Source organism: Coregonus clupeaformis, unplaced genomic scaffold (genome assembly GCF_020615455.1).
Source record: "Coregonus clupeaformis isolate EN_2021a unplaced genomic scaffold, ASM2061545v1 scaf0384, whole genome shotgun sequence".
In the NCBI taxonomy this organism is placed as follows: Eukaryota; Metazoa; Chordata; class Actinopteri; order Salmoniformes; family Salmonidae; genus Coregonus; species Coregonus clupeaformis.
The window spans coordinates 123,866-145,521 of record NW_025533839.1 but is presented as its reverse complement, the minus strand read 5'-3'; the positions used below and the strand labels follow the sequence as shown (position 1 = coordinate 145,521).

At 50.1% G+C, this 21,656-nt stretch overlaps 1 protein-coding gene across 1 annotated transcript in view; it reads left to right on the top strand.

The window, feature by feature from the left end:
- Positions 1-21,656, top strand: part of LOC121555626 (anoctamin-1-like) — a 252,274-nt gene that overhangs the window by 202,713 nt on the left and 27,905 nt on the right. Inside the window, exons 19-20 of the mRNA XM_045215172.1 lie at positions 18,593-18,650; positions 18,825-18,925. Of these exons, the coding sequence (XP_045071107.1) occupies positions 18,593-18,650; positions 18,825-18,925 (159 nt within the window). The remainder of the gene's footprint in view (positions 1-18,592; positions 18,651-18,824; positions 18,926-21,656) is intronic.

Sequence of the window (21,656 nt, the reverse complement as noted above, 5' to 3'; positions counted from 1 at the left end):
GGGGCGAAGGAGAGGGGCGAGAGGAGAGGGCAGGAGGGGCGAGAGGAGAGGAGAGGCGAGAGGAGAGGCAGAGGGGGGAGGCGAGAGGAGAGGGGCAGGAGGGGCGAGAGGAGAGGAAGAGGGCGAGAGGAGAGGGAGAGGGGCGAGGCAGGGAGATGGAGAGGCGAAAGGAGAGGGAGAGGGGCGAGAGGGGTGAGAGGCGAGGCGAGGGGAGGGGAGAGAGGAGAGGGGAGAGGGAGAGGGGAGAGGGCGCGAGAGGAGAGAGCGAGAGGAGATGGAGAGGGGCGAAAGGAGAGGGCGAGAGGAAAGGGAGAGGGGCGAGCGAGGAGGAGATGGAGAGGGGCGAAAGGAGAGGGGGCGAGAGGAGAGGCGCGAGAGGAGAGGGAGACGGCGAGAGGAGAGGGGTGAGGGGCTAGAGGAGAGGGAGAGGGCGAGAGGAGAGGGGCAGGAGGGGCGAGAGGAGAGGGAGAGGGGAGAGGAGAGGGCCAGAGGAGAGGGGCGAGAGGAGAGGGGCGAGGGGCAGAGGAGATGGAGAGGGGCGAAAGGAGAGGGGAGAGGGGCGAGAGGAGAGGAGAGGGCGAGAGAGGAGAGGGGCGAGTGGTGAGAGGAGCGAGGGGAGAGGGGCGAGGAGTGAGGTGTGAGGGGAGAGGGGCGAGAGGAGAAGGGCGAGGAGCGAGAGGAGAGGGCGAGGGCGGAGAGGTGAGGGGAGAGAGGAGAGGGTAGGGCGAGAGGAGAGGGGTGAGGGGCAGAGGAGAGGAGAGGGCTAGAGGAGAGGGAGAGGCGAGAGGAGAGGAGAGGGGCGAGAGGAGAGGGAGGGCGAGGGTAGAGGAGATGGAGAGGGGCGAGGGGCGAGAGGAGATGGAGAGGAGAGGGGAGAGGGGAGAGGGGAGGGGGCTAGAGGAGAGGGAGAGGGGCGAGGCAAGAGGAGATGGAGAGGGGCGAGAGGAGAGGGCGAGAGGAGAGGGGCGAGAGGAGAGGGCGAGAGGAGAGGGGCGAGGGAGAGGGGCGAGAGGCGAGGGAGAGGGGCGAGGGAGAGGGAGAGGGGCGAGAGGAGAGGGGAGAGGGGCGAAAGGAGAGGGAGAGGGACGAGAGGAGAGGGGCGAGAGGAGAGGGGCGAGTGGAGAGAGGAGAGGGAGAGGGAGAGGGAGAGAGGAGAGGGAGAGGGAGAGCAGCAGAGAGAGGGTGAGAGGGAGAGGGGCGAGAGGAGAGGAAGAGGGGCGAGAGGGAGAGGCGAGAGGCGAGGGAGAGGCGAAAGGAGAGGGGAGAGGCGCAGAGGAGGGGGCGAGAGGAGGGGCGAGAGGCGAGGAGAGGGGCGAAAGGAGAGGGGAGAGGGGCGAGAGGAGAGGGGCGAGAGGAGAGAGGAGAGGGCGAGATGAGAGGGGCGAGAGGAGGGAGAGGGAGAGGGAGAGGGCGAGAGGAGAGGGCGAGGCGAGAGGAGAGGGAGAGGGGGAGAGAGGGGCAAGAGGAGAGGGAGAGGGCGAGAGGAGAGGGGAGAGGGGCGAGAGGAGAGGAGAGGGGCGAGAGGAGAGGGGCGAGAGGGAGAGGGCGAGGGGCGAGAGGAGAGGAGAGGGCGAGAGGAGAGGGAGAGGGAGAGGGGAGGGCGAGAGGAGAGGGCGAGAGGAGAGGGGCGAGGGGCGAGGGCGAGAGGCGAGAGGAGAGGGGCGAGAGGAGAGGGCGAGAGGAGAGGGCGAGGGGCGAGAGGAGAGGGAGAGGGGCGAGAGGAGAGGGGTGAGGGGCGAGAGGAGAGCGAGGCGAAGAGGGGCGAGAGGAGAGGGAGAGGAGAGGGAGAGGGGAGAGAGGAGAGGGAGAGGGGAGAGGGGCGAGAGGGGGAGGGGCGAGAGGAGAGGGGCGAGAGGAGAGGGGCGAGAGGAGAGGAGAGGGGCGAGAGGAGAGGGGCGAGAGGAGAGGGAGAGGGGCGAGGGGCGAGAGGAGAGGGGTGAGGGAAGCAGAGAATAGGGGTGAGGGGCGAGAGGATAGGGGTGAGGGCGAGAGGAGAGGGAGAGGGCGAGAGGAGAGGGAGAGGGCGAGGGGCGAGAGGAGAGGGGCGAGAGGAGAGGGAGAGGGGCGAGAGGAGAGGGGTGAGGGGCGAGAGGATAGGGGTGAGGGGCGAGAGGATAGGGGTGAGGGGCGAGAGGAGAGGGAGAGGGGCGAGAGGAGAGGGGAGAGAGGAGAGGGGAGAGGGGCGAGAGGAGAGGGGCGAGAGGAGAGGGAGAGGCGCAGAGGAGAGGAGAGGGGCAAGGGGAGAGGGGCGAGAGGAGAGGGAGAGGGGCGAGAGGAGAGGGAGAGGGGCCGAGGGCGAGAGGAGAGGGGTGAGGGGCGAGAGGATAGGGGTGAGGGGCGAGAAGATAGGGGTGAGGGGCGAGAGGAGAGGGAGAGGGGCGAGAGGAGAGGGGAGAGGGGCGAGAGGAGAGGGGTGAGAGGAGAGCTGCGAGCTGCGAGAGGAGAGTGGCGAGAGGAGAGTGGCTGGTTTAGGATGAAAAAAACTCTGATCTCTCTCCCCCCAGTTGTTTAGCGGTGGCTAAACTCCTAATTTTGACAAACATTTCCCATGCCCTGTGGAAAGGCGTCCTGTGTGAAAAACTATGTTTTCTTATAGATTTTTTCAGGTTTTCACTCTCAAAATGACACTTTTTATAGAAAAACTAACAAATCTGATATTTTGTCCACAACAATGCTTAAACAGGAGACCATTTTGGAGGTCTGGGAAAAAGAAAAAGAAATATTTTGGAGAGGGTGTAGTTCCCTTTAATTCAATTGCACTTAGCAAGAGACCTTTGACTAGCGATGTTTCTGTGATGTACAATGTCCTATATGTGATGGCAGAGTTTTCAAAACAAATGCCCTCCCCATTGATACAAATCATCATGATTTCATTGTGCCAGGTAGGCCTACTTTGCAGTCAACATTTAACCCTCCCGTTGTCCTCATATTCTGTACACACCACGTGTCCTCCGGGTCGAACTGTCCCGCCTTCACTGAACCCCCAATTAGCACATGTGGGACAGTATGCATGTGCACAGGCTTTGCAGATATATTTGTTACACCTGCAGCACACCGTCTGTGTTTTACAGTCCTTCTTGGGTGGGCAGATCTGACAGCTATTCCTCTTACTCGCCCCAGCGGGGCTAGTGGGTGGTGTGGTGGCGGCGACGGCAGTGGCTGGGCCAGTGGCTGGGGCCGTGGCTGGGGCCGTGGCTGGGGCCGTGGCTGGGGCCGTGGCTGGATCGTCAGGTTGGTGCCGAGATGTAGCCCTCTGAAGAGCTTTGACAACTGCCGCAGATGCTTCTGTGCGGGGGAGTCACCCCCTTCTTTGGATGAATGGTGTTACAAGTGCCCTTCCCAGCTGCTCCAGGAACACCCTCCTCTTGTTGCGCTTCCCAGTCATCCAGCTGGGGTTGATCTCTCTCCATATCACAAAGGCATTGTAGGAGGAGACATCAATGATGTTGTGGAAGATGACCAGGGGCCAGCGGGCGGTCATCCTTCTGCAGCTGTACGTTCCAATGACCTTATCTAGGTTGTCCACATCTCCTTTGTTGCAGTTGTAGTCTAGGATGATGGCCTGCTTGCTGTTCTGGCGGTGGCTAATTTCAGGCCATGTGTGCAGTGTGCTCAGAAGTGCCACATTCTTGTTTTTCTTTGGCAGGTAAAACACCAGAGTGGTGGTAGGCGTGAACACCTCTCGTCCCTTTGACGCAAGCAGTGCAGGTGGGAGCTCAGGCTTGTTCTTTCGAACTGTGCCAACCATGGTGATGTTCCTCTGGAGGAGCTGCTGTCCGAGTTCATAAGAGGTGAAGAAATTGTCGCATGTGACATTGCGGCCCCCTAAGTCCCTCGGTCACGTCAAGCACGACCCGCAGCCCCTGCTTCTTCTCTGGGCTTCCGCCGGTGGGCTTGCCGGTGTAGACTTGCATTTTCCAGGCGTAGCTGGATTTTGCGTCGCAGGCCACCCATGACTTGATCCCGTATTATGCTTGGCATGTACTGCCGGAAAGGACAACGGCCTTTGGGGGGGGGACAGAAGAGATTGTTAGCAACGTCTCTCCTTCGCCTTCGCCCATTTCTTCTCGCTCTTCCTCTGAACACGAGGACGACGCGTCGTCGTGCTCCGGGTTGTATTCCTCACCGTCTTCCTCTTCTGACACATCCTCCGCTTCCTCTTCCTCGGCGGGATCGCAGTAGTCTTCTTCTTGATCCACGTTTGATGAACACATCTGCTCTAGGACCTGTTCGGCGGTGAAACGGGCACTCATCGCTTCGGCTCCTTGCTTGCTGGTCGACACAGCCTGTCTTCTTTGGTGGAGGGGGGAGGGCTCTGGACCTCTACCTACCACAGTATTAGTATCTTTTGGTTTCCTACGGCCTCCTTCTTGGTGGGAATGTCAACAAAGCCAAGTCTTTCACTTTTCTTCCATTACAAAAGAAACTAACACTAAAACACACCACAGTCGCCTCAACACAGGACATCGGGGAGGGACACTTATTCCCTCCTCCGCAAGGGGGTCATTTTCACCCACAGGACATCGGGGAGGGCTACTAATTCTCCGGGGGAGGGGTCATTTTGACCCCAGGACAACGGGAGGGTTATTTGGGAAGATATTTGGGGAAAGCCTTTAGAAATGTTTATTCAAACAGCGCATGATGACTGAATTGCACATTGCTAAGATTCAACCAAGACTTCGGACCAAACTTTTTCAAGATCTCTCCAAGATGGCGTAGCAGTACGGTCGCTTTTATTTTTCGTCCTGTGTAAATATCCCGTTTCTTGTTTTTTTTGTCTATATTTCTAAATTTTTTACTTTCACTCTTTAACTAAATATACTCTCCTGCAACCCGCCTCACCCAACGTGGAAAGGATTCTATTATTTCTTTATAACTTTCATCAAGAACCGTAAGCTGAAACGTGTGTAGCCGCAATCTGAATTGGCTACCTGCTATTAGTTACCGTTAGCGTCTCCACCACTGTCCGTGGCCTACACTATCCACCAGCCAGCTCTAGCTAGCCTGGACAATTCGTCGGCCAGTCTGCACAGCGTGCTATCGACCCAGCGTGCTATCGACCCATAGCTTATTGGACTTTCTGCCGGAATCACTGGACCCTAGCGCCGGATCATCACAACCAGCTAGCTAGCTGCAACTAAATGGCTACGTGTTATTAGTCACTGTTAGCGTCTTCATCTTTGTCCGTGGCCTACACTATCCACCAGCCAGCTCTAGCTAGCCTGGACAATTGCCGGCCAGTCTGCACAGCGTGCTATCGACCCAGCGTGCTATCGACCCATAGCTTATTGGACTTTCTGCCGGAATCACTGGACCCTAGCGCCGGATCATCACAACCAGCTAGCTAGCTGCAACCTGTTGCTGGCTGATACCATTGCCATATAGCAAGCACCAGTTAGCCTTGAGCTAGCCTGCTAGCTCCCCTGCTAGCTGTGCTGAAGCACCAATTTGAACTGCTCTCGGACTCACATATTGCTGTTCACTGGACCTTATGATCACTCAGCTGCACAGCTGATGCCTGCTGGACTGTTCCTTTACACGGTACTCTGTCCTGTTTTTCTGTTTAGTCTTAGCCCAAACGTTATCGCTATTTCCAGTTGTGTCTTAGCTCTCTCTAATAACACGTGACTGCTTTATGCCTCTCTCCTATGTCAATTATGCCTTGCCTATTGCTGTTTGGGTTAGTTCTTATTATACAATTTCAATGTAGAACCCCTAGTCCCTCTCAAACTGTCTCATATAGTTCCTTTGTTCCCCCATACACGCGAGACCGGCTCAATCGATGCCTCCAATGATGCTATCTCTTTCATTGTTACCCAACACTTAGGATTACCTGAACTGTACTCATATCCTTCCATATCCTTTTCTGTACATAATGCCCTGAATCTTTTCTACAACGCCCGGAGAACTGCCCCCTTTATTCTATGTACCCAACGCACTAGAAGACCAGTTCTTAAAGCCTTTAGTCGTATCCTTATTCTACTCCTCCTCTGTTCCTCTGGTGATGTAGAGGCTAACCCAGGCCCTGCAGCCCCCAGTATCACTCCTACTCCCCAGGAGCTATCATTTATTGACTTCTGTAACCGTAAAAGTCTTGGTTTTCTGCACATAAATATCAGAAGCCTCCTTCCTAAGTTTGAGTTATTCACTGCGTTAGCACACTCCGCCAACCCTGATGTTCTAGCAGTGTCTGAATCCTGGCTTAGGAAGGCCACCAAAAATTCTGAAATTTCCATCCCCAACTATAACATTTTCCGTCTAGATAGAACTGCCAAAGGGGGTGGAGTTGCAATCTACTGTAGAGATAGCCTGCAGAGCTCCATCATACTATCCAGGTCTGTGCCCAAACAGTTTGAGCTTTTAGTTCTAAAAATCCACCTTTCCAGAAATAAATCTCTCACTGTTGCCGCTTGCTACAGACCCCCCTCAGCCCCCAGCTGTGCCCTGGACACCATATGTGAACTGATTGCCCCCCATCTATCCTCAGAGTTCGTACTGCTTGGTGACCTAAATTGGGATATGCTTAATACCCCAGCCATCCTACAATCCAAGCTAGATGCCCTCAACCTCACGCAAATTATCAACGAACCTACCAGGTACAACCCTAAATCCGTAAACATGGGTACCCTCATAGATATCATCCTGACTAACTTACCCTCTAAATACACCTCCGCTGTCTTCAACCAGGATCTCAGCGATCACTGCCTTATTGCCTGCGTCCGTAACGGGTCCGCGGTCAAACGACCACCCCTCATCACTGTCAAACGCTCCCAAAAACACTTCAGCGAGCAGGCCTTCCTAATTGACCTGGCCCAGGTATCCTGGATGGATATAGATCTCATTCCGTCAGTAGAGGATGCCTGGTTGTTCTTTAAAAGTAATTTCCTCTCAATCTTAAATAGACATGCCCCATTCAAAAAATACAGAACTAAGAACAGATACAGCCCCTGGTTCTCCTCAGACTTGACTGCCCTTGACCAGCACAAAAACATCCTGTGGCGTACTGCATTAGCATCAAATAGCCCCCGTGATATGCAACTTTTCAGGGAAGTTAGGAACCAATATACACAAGCAGTTAGGAAAGCAAAGGCTAACTTTTTCAAACAGAAATTTGCATCCTGTAGCACTAACTCCAAAAAGTTTTGGGACACTGTAAAGTCCATGGAAAATAAGAGCACTTCCTCCCAGCTGCCCACTGCACTGAGGCTAGGAAACACTATCACCACCGATAAATCTACAATAATCGAGAATTTCAACAAGCATTTTGCTACGGCTGGCCATGCTTTCCACCTGGCTACCACTACCCCGGCCACCAGCTCTGCACCCTCCGCTGCAACTTGCCCATGCCCCCCCGCTTCTCCTTCACACAAATCCAGACAGCTGATGTTCTAAAAGAGCTGCAAAATCTGGACCCCTACAAATCATCTGGACTAGACAATCTGGACCCTTTCTTTCTAAAACTAGCCACGAAATTGTCGCAACCCCTATTACTAGCCTGTTCAACCTCTCTTTCGTAACGTCTGAGATCCCCAGAGATTGGAAAGCTGCCGCGGTCATCCCCCTCTTCAAAGGGGGTGACACTCTAGATCCAAACTGTTACAGACCCATATCCATCCTGCCCTGCCTTTCAAAAGTTTTTGAAAGCCAAGTCAACAAACAGATCACCAACCATTTCGAATCCCACCGTACCTTCTCTGCTATGCAATCCGGTTTCCGAGCTGGTCATGGGTGCACTTCAGCCACGCTCAAGGTCCTAAATGATATTATAACCGCGATCGATAATAGACAGTACTGTGCAGCCGTTTTCATTGACCTGGCCAAGGCTTTCGACTCTGTCAACCACCGCATTCTTATTGGCAGACTAAATAGCCTTGGTTTCTCTAATGACTGCCTCGCCTGGTTCACCAACTACTTCTCAGATAGAGTTCAATGTGTCAAATCGGAGGGCCTGTTGTCTGGACCTATGGCAGTCTCTATGGGGGTGCCACAGGGTTCAATTCTTGGGCCAACTCTTTTCTCTGTGTATATCAATGACGTCGCTCTTGCTGCTGGTGACTCTCAGATCCACCTCTACGCAGACGACACCATTTTGTATACATCTGGCCCTTCATTGGACACTGTGTTAACAAACCTCCAAACGAGCTTCAATTCCATACAACACTCCTTCAGTAGCCTCCAACTGCTCTTAAACACTAGTAAAACAAAATGCATGCTCTTCAACCGAACGCTGCTTGCACCCGCCCACCCGACTAGAATCACTACTCTAGACGGGTCTGACCTAGAGTACGTGGACAACTACAAATATCTAGGTGTCTGGTTAGACTGTAAACTCTCCTTCCAGACTCACATTAAGAATCTCCAATCCAAAGTTAAATCTAGAATCGGTTTCCTATTTCGCAACAAAGCCTCCTTCACTCATGCTGCCAAACATGCCCTTGTAAAACTGACTATCCTACCGATCCTTGACTTCGGCGATGTCATTTACAAAATAGCCTCCAACACTCTACTCAGCAAATTGGATGTTGTCTATCACAGTGCCATCCGTTTTGTCTCCAAAGCCCCATATAATACCCACCACTGTGACCTGTACGCTCTTGTTGGCTGGTCCTCACTACATATTCGCCGCCAAACCCACTGGCTCCAGGCCATCTATAAATCACTGCTAGGCAAATCCCCGCCTTATCTTAGCTCATTGGTCACCATAGCAACACCCACCCGTAGTCTGCGCTCCAGCGGGTATATCTCACTGGTCATCCCCAAAGCCAACACCTCCTTTGGCCGCAATTCCTTCCAGTTCTCTGCTGCCAATGACTGGAACAAACTGCAAAAATCTCTGAAGCTGGAGACGCTTATCTCCCTCACTAACTTTAGGCATCAGTTGTCAGAGCACCTTACCGATCACTGCACCTGTACACAGCCCATCTGAAATTAGCCCGCCCAACTACCTCATCCCTATATTGTTATTTATTTTGCTCATCTGTACCCCAGTATCTCTATTTGCACATCATCTCTTGCACATCATTCCAGTGTTAATACTAAATTGTAATTATTTTGCACTATAGCCTATTTTATTGCCTTACCTCCATAACTTGCTAAATTTGCACACTGTATATTAATTGTATTTCTGTTGTATTTTTTTGATTTTTGTTTTGTTTTACCCCATATGTAACTCTGTGTTGTTGTTTTTATCGCACTGCTATGCTTTATCTTGGCCAGGTCGCAGTTGTAAATGAGAACTTGTTCTCAACTGGTTTACCTGGTTAAATAAAGGTGAAATAAAAATAAATAAAAAATAAAATACCTGGTTTGTTGCCTTAGTTAGCATTTACTGGTAGATATCATACGCTGAAACGTCTTTCCGAGCTACCCTACAGATGCAGTATCTTAATTTGAGCCAGTTTGCAACAGCTGGAAAATAATCCTGCAGCAACAGGAAATGTGAATTATTATGTGGATTGTAATTTATGGATATTTTGTTGAGGTTGATACATTTTACGTTAGGGCAAATTAAGTCAGACATTTGTGACCGACCGCCTTGATTCGGTCTTATGTAGCAACATTTGAAATTGTGTTTTTTACATTGGATAAAAGCAGAGACAGAGCTGCAAAATGGTATATCATACACTGCATTTAGGGGAACAATGGGAAAGTAATTATTCTTTGAAAGTTGATGAATTTGTAATCTCACTTTTGAGAAAATGGCCTTTGAATGTTTTGGTACCTACTGGAGGGAGAGCTCTTCTTTGTCTACACCTATTCAGCATCGTTCACACCCTCTTAAGCTTTAGCCCACCCATCTCGTTTCGCTCTGGCCGACGAGTAGGGTTGATCCGAGCGTTCTGACCTCACAACGACAGTCAAGCACCCAAGCTATCTGGCTAACATTGGCTAGCTTGCGAGCTACTTCCAGACACAGAATTCGGATTATGGTTAATTGTTTACCTCTGGATAACATGAAAACAGCCTAACCAGCTCTGCTAGGGCAAGTAAAATGGTCATTGGGGTGTTCAGACCATGTTATCCAGAGCGTTGGTGACTGCAACTGTGCTGCTGGCAACAATTTAATCACGCTTTTTTGCCTACGTTTACTCACACCGGCCATATTCAACAGGTGTTGTGCGTTCGTAAATTCATCACGTAACGTTAGCTAGCTAGTTAAACGATTAACCATAATCCCAACTCATGACTTTACTACCCTGCATGAATCTGCAGGTAGCTAACCAACCAGGTTCAATGTTAGCAAGCAAATGGCTCTGAGATACGAATAATAAGATCATACACGTAACGTTATCTAGTGAGCCAGCCAGCTAACGTTAGCTAGCTATCTAACAGTACATTTTAACTTGAACTGAAAACAACTTTCTGTCAAAATTAGAAACGTGTAATATCTGAAAATGTAGCTAGCTAGACTATCTTACCCGTTTACATCATGCATGATGGATGCTTCTCCCTCTCTGTCACGGATGCCATGGTTGCCCTTGTTCTCCCCACTGTATACTTGTAGTGTATTCAAGGTTTAAAAAGGCATCTAAAGTTTGTAATATTTATTTTATGAAGTAGTTACCCTAGTTTCCTGAAATGAGTCACATTTTGTTTAGGAAATTACAAACTTTAGATGCCTTTTTAAACCTTGAATACACTACAAGTATACAGTGGGGAGAACAAGTATTTGATACACTGCCGATTTTGCAGGTTTTCCTACTTACAAAGCATGTAGAGGTCTGTACTTTTTATCATAGGTACTGTCAAGTTCTGCGTGATTTCTGGCTGACCACAGCTCTGCCCAAACTTGAAAACGGCTTTATCCTTGATGAACGCAAAGGACAACTCAAAACTGTTCACTTTATGATTTTTTATTGTCATAAAGATGGAACAGAATAGTTGTCCTTTGCGTTCATCAAGGATAAAGCCGTTTTCAAGTTTGGGCAGAGCTGTGGTCAGCCAGAAATCACGCAGAACTTGACAGTTGATAACCAGTTGCGTCTTTGGATGATCAGGAGCTGTGGTCATTGGTATCTCTTCTCAGGAATGAGTGAGAGCCAAGTAAGCTTTTTACCAAACATTTCGATGCCATGCACATGCACTGCTTGTGGGTGCGCAGGTTAATATGGTCCCCAGAGCACTTCCTGGTGGTTGGTTTCAACAGCTCCGGTTGCATGGTTGCCCCCTGCAGGTTGGGAGTGCTTTGAGCACCCTGGGTGGATTTAGGCTTGAGTGCTCGGTATAGCTTGTAGTCAGGAATTGACACAACACCTCCCACTTGACCTCCTGGTTCTTCAACCCAAGGAGGTCACACAGAACTGTGATGTGTTGGATTCAGTTACACTATTTTTGATCCTGTTGCTGCTGCTCTTCAACTGGAAGCAAGACAACTATCCGTCTGACATCCCTGTGAAGAACTGTTGCTGGTATCTTGATTGAATGGTTTTCCATCTTTTTAGTGGGCTTCACAGTTGCGACTGGGTAGCTGGGGAAGGATCGGAGATATACATCCCTCACAATTCCCTTCTTGTCAGTGTTAACGTCAATAACTCTGGCAAGCCTGTACTGACCTCTCAAGGCGTTCTGGTCGGCCAGCCAGACGACATCTCCAATTGCCACATTCCTGTGAGCGGTGTGCCACTTGGTCCGGACAAACAGGTTTGGTCCGGCTAACTGACTCCATTTCCTCCAGAATCGGTCAACTTCTGTTTGGATGGTTCTTAATCTCTTGTAGGAGTAACCTTCAAAGTCAAAGGTCCCTGGATCTCCTCTGGGTCCGGTTCGTCCGAGTAGAAGTGAATTTGGGCTAATGTATTCTACACAGTCCTCTCTGCTCTGAGTCCTGGCATCAATAGGCCGCTCATTGGCAAGGTTGGAAGCCATATAAAGGAAAGTCTGAAATTCACCCCATGTGAGGACTCCATTACCTCCCAGATTGTGTAAAGCCCGCTTCACAGTTCGGACAGCGGCTTCAGCAGCTCCGTTTCTGTGAGGTGAGTCTGCTGGATGGATCCTCCAGCTCCATTCTGTGCCATGCTTGGAAACGTTGTTTTCAAGCTTCGACTTCTCCAGCCGGTCCAGAAACATGTAGAGTTCTTTGAGGGCAGGTCTGGCTCCGACAAAGTTTTTTCCAGGATCCGACCACAATTTCCTTGGATGCCCTCTCAGTGCCGTAAATCTTTGGTAGGCTAACAGGAAGCCTTCAGCTGACTGGTCGCTGACAAGGTCTGTGTGCATAGCTCTTGACACCATGCAGCAAAAGACAATTCCCCACACCTTAAGTTTCACCTTCTTTCTCACCTCATCCTTCACTTCATAAGGTCCAAATAAGTCCACTGTGGTGTACTCAAAGGGATTGGCTGGTGTTATTCTCTCCGATGGAAGGTCACTCATGATCTGTTGGCATCTCCGGGCCTTAAGTTTCCTGCATGTCACACAGTTATCCACGATCTTTTGAGCTAGTTTCCGGCCTCTTACCACCCACGCTTTCCTTCTCATCCGGAGGAGTGTGCCTGCGATGTCTTCATGATTTGTCTTGTGGGCTTCTTGAGCTAGAAGGGAGGATACCCATGACGTGCAGGGCAAGATTGGTACTGCAGTTTTTTCTTCATTAAAGATTTGGAATCTTCCTCCACAGAGCAAGAGTCCAGTGTTTTCCTCTTTGACCACAGCAAGCCTGCTGAGTGTGGTGTCTGGCCAGGTTACATCCTTTTGGGCTGCAAGGAAGAGATCCCCTGAGTGCATCTTCACACTCCATGATGGTAAGTGTAGCTTTCTTGATTCTGGACTTGATCTCAAGAGCTGAAGGAATTTCCTTTTTCTTTGGCTTGCTTGTGGTGGTGGTCTTGGCTAGCATTTCTTTCCACCTTGTGGCAGCTCTCCACACCCAGGCAATGACTCTTGTCAACCTGGTTAAACTGCTGAACTTGCTGATGTTAAGGATATTCCCCACTGAATAACCAGAAGGTGGTCTTTGGACTTGGATTTGGTGCCCTCTTCCATTAGGGCTGCTTTGCAGGTCTTTACCTTTGTCAGAGGTTGGAGATATTGGTATACGTGGAGCATGTTGGGTCTTTTTCCCCCACCTGCGCTCGGGTCAGTGCTGCTGTAAAACATTTCCTTTGGAGCTTGTTTATGCCTTCTTTGGCATCTGCAGCGACTTCTTTGGCTGACTTTGTCGGCCAATCCTCTACAGGTCGTTTCAGAAACTCTGGGCCGTTCTGCCACACAGAGTTCTCTTTGAGGTCCTCTGGGGTTGCTCCTCTTGTCATGAGGTCAGCAATGTTTTGCTCACCTGGAATCCATCTCCAGTCCTCAACTGATGTGGACTTCTGGATCTCTCCCACTCTGTTTGCAAAAAAGGTCTGGTACCCATAACTGTCCCTTTGGATTGCACCCAGCACAGTTTGACTATCTAACAGATGGATCCAACGTCCTACTTGCATCCGACTGTGCTTTTCAATGTATTTCCTGAGTCTTGCAGCGAACACAGCACCACAGACTTCAGCCTTCACTGGTTCTCCCTTTTGGTCAAGTGGTGTAAGCTTGGCTTTGGACTCAACAAGTCGGACCAGGATGCCTTGCACGGTCTCCCACCTGAAGTATGCCACTGCTCCATAACTCTGGTCGCTCCCATCTGAGAATGTTATTCCCCAGGGTTCTCCAATCCTTTTGACTGGAGTCAGGCTTCTATGGAAGGTAATTTGGTTGAGGGTGTCCACAGCTCTGCCCAAACTTGAAAACGGCTTTATCCTTGATGAACGCAAAGGACAACTCAAAACTGTTCACTTTATGATTTTTTATTGTCATAAAGATGGAACAGAATAGTTGTCCTTTGCGTTCATCAAGGATAAAGCCGTTTTCAAGTTTGGGCAGAGCTGTGGTCAGCCAGAAATCACGCAGAACTTGACAGTTGATAACCAGTTGCGTCTTTGGATGATCAGGAGCTGTGGTCATTGGTATCTCTTCTCAGGAATGAGTGAGAGCCAAGTAAGCTTTTTACCAAACATTTCGATGCCATGCACATGCACTGCTTGTGGGTGCGCAGGTTAATATGGTCCCCAGAGCACTTCCTGGTGGTTGGTTTCAACAGCTCCGGTTGCATGGTTGCCCCCTGCAGGTTGGGAGTGCTTTGAGCACCCTGGGTGGATTTAGGCTTGAGTGCTCGGTATAGCTTGTAGTCAGGAATTGACACAACAGGTACACTTCAACTGTGAGAGACGGAATCTAAAACAAAAATCCAGAAAATTACATTGTATGATTTTTAAGTAATTCATTTGCATTTTATTGCATGACATAAGTATTTGATACATCAGAAAAGCAGAACTTAATATTTGGTACAAAAATCTTTGTTTGCAATTACAGAGATCATACGTTTCCTGTAGGTCTTGACCAGGTTTGCACACACTGCAGCAGGGATTTTGGCCCACTCCTCCATACAGACCTTCTCCAGATCCTTCAGGTTTCGGGGCTGTCGCTGGGCAATACGGACTTTCAGCTCCCTCCAAAGATTTTCTATTGGGTTCAGGTCTGGAGACTGGCTAGGCCACTCCAGGACCTTGAGATGCTTCTTACGGCGCCACTCCTTAGTTGCCCTGGCTGTGTGTTTCGGGTCGTTGTCATGCTGGAAGACCCAGCCACGACCCATCTTCAATGCTCTTACTGAGGGAAGGAGGTTGTTGGCCAAGATCTTGCGATACATGGCCCCATCCATCCTCCCCTCAATACGGTGCAGTCGTCCTGTCCCCTTTGCAGAAAAGCATCCCCAAAGAATGATGTTTCCACCTCCATGCTTCACGGTTGGGATGGTGTTCTTGGGGTTGTACTCATCCTTCTTCCTCCAAACACGGCGAGTGGAGTTTAGACCAAAAAGCTCTATTTTTGTCTCATCAGACCCCATGACCTTCTCCCATTCCTCCTCTGGATCATCCAGATGGTCATTGGCAAACTTCAGACGGGCCTGGACATGCGCTGGCTTGAGCAGGGGGACCTTGCGTGCACTGCAGGATTTTAATCCATGAAGGCGTAGTGTGTTACTAATGGTTTCTTTGAGACTGTGGTCCCAGCTCTCTTCAGGTCATTGACAGGTCCTGCCGTGTAGTTCTGGGCTGATCCCTCACCTTCCTCATGATCATTGATGCCCACGAGGTGAGATCTTGCATGGAGCCCCAGACCAAGGGTGATTGACCGTCATCTTGAACTTCTTCCATTTTCGAATAATTGTGCCAACAGTTGTTGCCTTCTCACCAAGCTGCTTGCCTATTGTCCTGTAGCCCATCCCAGCCTTGTGCAGGTCTACAATGTTATCCCTGATGTCCTTACACAGCTCTCTGGTCTTGGCCATTGTGGAGAGGTTGGAGTCTGTTTGATTGAGTGTGTGGACAGGTGTCTTTTATACAGGCAACGAGTTCAAACAGGTGCAGTTAATACAGGTAATGAGTGGAGAACAGGAGGGCTTCTTAAAGAAAAACTAACAGGTCTGTGAGAGCCGGAATTCTTACTGATTGGTAGGTGATCAAATACTTATGTCATGCAATAAAATGCAAATTAATTACTTAAAAATCAATGTGATTTTCTGGATTTTTGTTTTAGATTCCGTCTCTCACAGTTGAAGTGTACCTATGATACAAATTACAGACCTCTACATGCTTTGTAAGTAGGAAAACCTGAAAAATCGGCAGTGTATCAAATACTTGTTCTCCCCACTGTACATTCCTGTTGTGCAGGCATATTCTCATCAACAAAATAATGATCAAATTAAGATCCTACATCTGTACTGCCGTTGTTCTGTGAGCTGCTCCATGCAACAACCATTTGAGATCTGCACACTCTTGCTGCCTGACAGATGATATTCTGCTGAAACTAGGCTATGTGTGCCACGTATGTGAACATATTTCACGTGCTTTGCATTTGTGCAGGCTACTTGTGCATGATTTCTCTATTGTACTACATTGATAAAGCAGATACCTCCACTACACTACTTTGGAACGCATCATTGTGGATTAAGAAGTGAGTATACGCAATGCCCACTGAAAAGAAAGTGGGTATATGGCTTATACCTTATACCTGCGTATAGCCTCTACTACATTTACATTTTAGTCATTTAGCAGATGCTCTTATCCAAAGCGACTTACAGTTAGTGCATACATTTTTTATTTATATTTTTTCATACTGGCCCCCGTGGGAATCGAACCCACAACCCTGGCGTTGCAAACGCCATGCTCTACCAACTGAGCTACATCCCTGCTGGCCATTCCCTCCCCTACCCTGGACGACGCTGGGCCAATTGTGCGCCGCCCCATGGGTCTCCCGGTCATGGCCAGCTACGACAGAGCCTGGATTCGAACCAGGATCTCTAGTGGCACAGCTAGCACTGCGATGCAGTGCCTTAGACCACTGCGCCACTCGGGAGACTACATCACTGCTCCCCCTCCCCCTCTCTCTCTCTGGTCTAGCTCTCCCCTACCCCTCCCCCTATCTCTCCCCCCCCCCTCTCTCTTTCTATCTCTCTCTCCCCTCCCCCTATCTCTCCCCTCCCCCCCTCTCTTTCTCTATCTCTCTCTCCCTCCTCCCCCTCCTCTCCCCTCTCGTTATCTCTCTCTCCTCTCTCCCCCCTTCTCCCCTTCTCCCCTACCCCCCACCCCTCTCGCTCTCCCTCCTCCCCCTCTCTCTCTCTCTCTCCCCCTCTCTCTCTCCCCTCCCCCTATCTTTCCCCTCCTCCTCTCTCAACTCCTCCCCCTTCTCCCCTCCCCCTCTCTCTCTCCCCTCCCCATCTCTCTCTCTCTCTCTCTCCCCCTCTCACTCCCCCCTCTTTCTCTCTCCCCCCTCCTCCCTCCCCTCCCCTCTCTCTCAATTCAATTCAAAGGGCTTTATTGGCATGGGAAACATGTGTGTACATTGCCAAAGCAAGTGAAATAGACAAGAAACAAAAGGGAAATAAACAAGGGAAATAAACAATCAAAAATGAACAGTAAACATTACACTCACAAAAGTTGTAAAAATAATATAGACATTTCAAGTGTTGTATTATTGGCAATGCTGTAATAATGTACAAATAGTTGAAGTATGAAAAGGAAAATAAATAAACAGATAAATATGGGTTATATTTACAATGGTGTTTGTACTCCACTGGTTGCTGTTTTCTTGTGGCAACTGGTCACACATCTGGCTGCTGTAGCAGCACTCTGGTATTTCACCTAATAGATATGGGAGTTTATCCAGATTGGATTTGTTTTCAATTCTTTATGGGTCTGTAATCTGAGGTAAATATGTGTGTATCTCTCTCTCCCCTCCTCCCTCTCTCTCTCCCCTCCTCCCTCTCTCTCTCCCCTCCTCCCTCTCTCTCTCCCCTCCTCCCTCTCTCTCTCCCCTCCTCCCTCTCTCTCCCCTCCTCCCCCCCTCCTCTCACCTCCTCCCCCTCTCTCCCCTCCTCTCTCTCTCTCTCTCCCCCTCCTCTCTCTCTCTCTCTCCCCCTCCTCTCTCTCTCTCTCTCCCCTCCTCTCCCCTCTCTCCCCTCCTCTCCCCCCTCTCTCCCCTCCTCTCCCCTCCTCCCTCTCTCTCCCCTCCTCCCTCTCACTCCCCTCCTCCCTCCCTCTCTCTCTCTCTCTCTCTCTCTCTCTCTCTCTCTCTCTCTCTCTCTCTCTCTCTCTCTCTCTCTCTCTCTCTCTCTCTCTCCTCCCCCCCTCCTCTCTCTCTCTCCCCCCTCCTCCCTCTCTCGCTCCCCTCCTCCCTCTCTCTCCCTTCCTCCCTCTCTCTCTCCCCTCCCTCTCTCTCTCCACTCCACCCTCTCTCTCCCCTCCCCCCTCCCTCCCTCCTCCCCCTCCTCTCTCTCTCTCTCTCCCCTCCTCCCCCTCTCTCCCCCCTCCTCTCCCTCCCCTCCTCCCTCTCGCTCTCTCTCCCCTCCACCCTATCTCTCTCCCCTCCACCCTCTCTCTCCCCTCCTCCCCCCTCCTCCCCCTCCCTCTCTCTCTCTCTCTCTCTCTCCCTCCTCTCTCCCCTCCTCCCCCTCCTCATCTCTCTCCCTCCCTCCCTCCCTCTCTCTCTCTCTCTCTCTCTCCCTCCTCCCCCTCTCTCCCTCTCCTCCCCCTCCTCTCCCCCCTCCTCTCTCTCTCTCTCTCCCTCCTCCCCTCTCTCTCCCTCCTCCCCCTCTCTCCCCTCCTCCCCCTCCTCTCCCCTCCCTCTCTCTCCCCTCCCTCCCTCTCTCTCTCTCTCTCCCCTCCTCCCCTCTCTCTCTCTCCCCTCCTCTCTCTCTCTCTCCCCTCCTCCCCTCCTCTCCCCTCCTCCTCTCTCTCTCTCCCCTCCCCCTCTCTCCCTCCCTCTCCCCTCCTCTCCCTCCTCCCTCTCCCCTCCTCTCCCCCTCCTCCCTCTCTCTCTCTCTCCCTCCTCCCTCTCTCTCTCTCTCTCTCCCTCCTCCCTCTCTCTCTCTCTCCCCTCCTCCCTCTCTCTCCCCTCCTCCCTCTCTCTCTCCCTCCTCCCTCTCTCTCTCTCTCCCTCCTCCCTCTCTCTCTCTCTCCCTCCTCCCTCTCTCTCTCTCTCCTCTCTCTCTCTCTCCCCTCCTCCCTCTCTCTCTCTCTCCCCTCCTCCCTCTCCCCTCCTCCCTCTCTCTCTGTAGGTTTGCTGGACCTCCAGGGGACTATGTTTACTTGTTTGGCCACTTCCGTATGGAGGAGGTGAGTTCACTACAACACATCACATTTACATTTTAATCATTTAGCAGACGCTCTTATCCAGAGCCACTTACAGTTAGTTAGTGCATACATTATTTTTTGTCATACTAATGCTGTGTGTGTGTGATGTGTGTGTGTCTGTGTCTGTGTGTATGTGTGCGTGTGTTTTCTCCACAGTGTGCTCCACCAGGCTGTCTGATAGAGCTGTGTATCCAGCTTAGCATGATCATGTTGGGAAAACAACTCATCCAGAACAACGTGTTCGAGATTGTTATACCGTATGTACACACACACACAGCTATCTTAATATTAGTAGTTAGCTAATTCATATTCGTAAATACATACCTATCTTAACATTAGTAGCTAGCTAGCTTATATCTGTAAATACATAACTATCTTAACATTGGCTATATATTTAAAGACATGAGTTAGCTATCTTAATGTTAGTAGTTAGTTGGCTAATATTGTTAATTGCTATGTTTAGTGCATTCGGAAAGTATTCAGATCCCTTGACCCTTTCCACATTTTGTTACGATACAGCCTTATTCTAAAATTGATGAAATATTTTTTTTCTCATCAATCTAGACACAGTACCCCATAATGACAAAGCGAAAACAAGTTTTTAGACGTGTTCGAGATTGTTATACCGTATGTACACACACACACACACACACACACACACACACACACACACACACACACACACACACACACAAACAGGTACCATTGCTTATATGTGAATTACAGTTTGGAGCAGTCTGAGAGGTAGCTTTAATGTTAACATTAGTAGTTAGCTAGCTCATATCTGTAAATAGGTTACATATCTATATTAACATTAATAGTTAGCTTTCTCATATCTGTAAATGGGTTACATAGCTATTTTAACATTAGTAGTTAGCTAGCTCATATATGTAAATACATAACTATCTTCAAATCAAATCAAATCAAATCAAATCAAATTGTATTGGTCACATGCGCCGAATACAACAGGTGCAGTCATTACAGTGAAATGCTTACTTACAGCCCTTAACCAACAGTGCATTTATTTTAAACAAAAAAGTAAAAGAAAAGATGGAAATGGCGGACGGAAGACAGGGTTGTGTGGCAGGTGGCGGCCGGAAGACAGGGTGGTGTGGCAGGTGGCGGCCGAAAGACAGGGTGGTGCGGCAGGTGGCGGCCGGAAGACAGGGTTGTGTGGCAGGTGGCGGCCGGAAGACAGGGTGGTGTGGCAGGTGGCGGACGGAAGACAGGGTGGTGCGGCAGGTGCCGGACGGAAGACAGGGTGGTGTGGCAGGTGGCGGACGGAAGACAGGGTGGTGTGGCAGGGCGGACGGAAGACAGGGTGGTGCGGCAGGTGGCGGACGGAAGACAGGGTGGTGCGGCAGGTGGCGGACGGAAGACAGGGTGGTGCGGCAGGTGGCGGACGGAAGACAGGGTGGTGCGGCAGGTGGCGGACGGAAGACAGGGTGGTGCGGCAGGTGGCGGACGGAAGACAGGGTGGTGCGGCAGGTGGCGGACGGTAGACAGGGTGGTGCGGCAGGTGCCGCTTCTCATTCGAATGCTGTAATTTTATCTAAACCATCAGGTGTACGCCGACCCCAGCTAAGTAACTCATGCAAAGAGTTAAAGCGCAATGATGTGTTTTATCTCCAGTACTCTGCCATGATTGTCAGTTATGTAGCTGCTCTACTGATAATCTCAGTGCGTCCTTGCTGGGATGACACAATCAGTCTACTACCGGAGAATATTAACACCAAACACAAACACATTGGTTCACCGTTCCACGGGAGCGGACAGTACACAGCATACCATAATGTTCTGAATAATGGCCAAGTCTACCTCGCTCCTTATTCTACTGAACCGCTTTAGGCGCAACAAACACAAGTCCAACATTTATCGGAAACTGTTAAACTACCTGTTCACTACCCTCCTGCTCTCCGGGGATGTGCAACTCAATCCTGGGCCCAACATCACCGAGCCAGCGATACGCACCGGAGTGGAGGGTGGTGGATGGCCTCGTCCACTGATCGTCGCCGCTGTGGAGGTGGGTGAGTGCTATGGTCCTGTGGTTTCTCTCGACTCACCCGGCTCCAGGATGGATTTTGACTCTTCAAACATACCAAAGTCGCTATATGCGATCCCTGACTCTGCTTCTGGTATGCAAGCTGTTTTAATTAGTTCCCCGCATCCAGTGCAGGCGGGAGGGATTGTTAATTGCGCTACCGAACTGCCCCTAATCAAAACGGCCTAAACCCAGCCGTCAGAAAACACAGAAAATTTAACTTTTTTCAATGTGTCAATCACTCTCGAGTCATCTGGGACCCACGAGCTAAGCCCAAGGGACTACTAGGGGGGCACTTGAACATTCGTAGTGTCATTCCAAAAAGTGATCAAATTCAACATCTACTCACAGACTCCAACCTTGACTTTCTCTGCCTCTCAGAGACATGGCTCCATAGAAACTCTCCATCTGCTGCTTTGATTGTGCCTGGCTACAATGTTTTCAGGAGAGACGGGACTGAAGGAAGAGGAGGGGGTGTGATGATTTATATTAAAGAACATATCCGATGTAAACAAATTGAGTGGTCAGGTGATAATGAACTAGAATGTATTGGCCTGAACATTACACTGTCTCCCCAAATGTCTTTTACCCTCATTGGAATGTATAGGCCACCTTCCACCAAAAGTGTGTTTTTGATCAGTTTAATAACATGCTTAGGGAATGTGATTTTGGGAAAGAGGTCATCTTAATGGGAGATTTTAACATTAATTATGAAGACAAGTGTTGTAGGAAAACCCTCAAACGGATCACTAATACCTTTGACCTTACACAGCTAGTTAAAGGGCCAACCAGGGCGACTTGTTGCTCTAAAACACAGATTGATTTGGTGTTCAGTAATAAACCAGAGAGAGTGACTAAATCATTCAATATGGTTACTGGGCTATCTGATCATAATCTGACACTTATAGCCAGAAAGCTGTCTAAGAGCAGGTTTAACCTCTCTACTG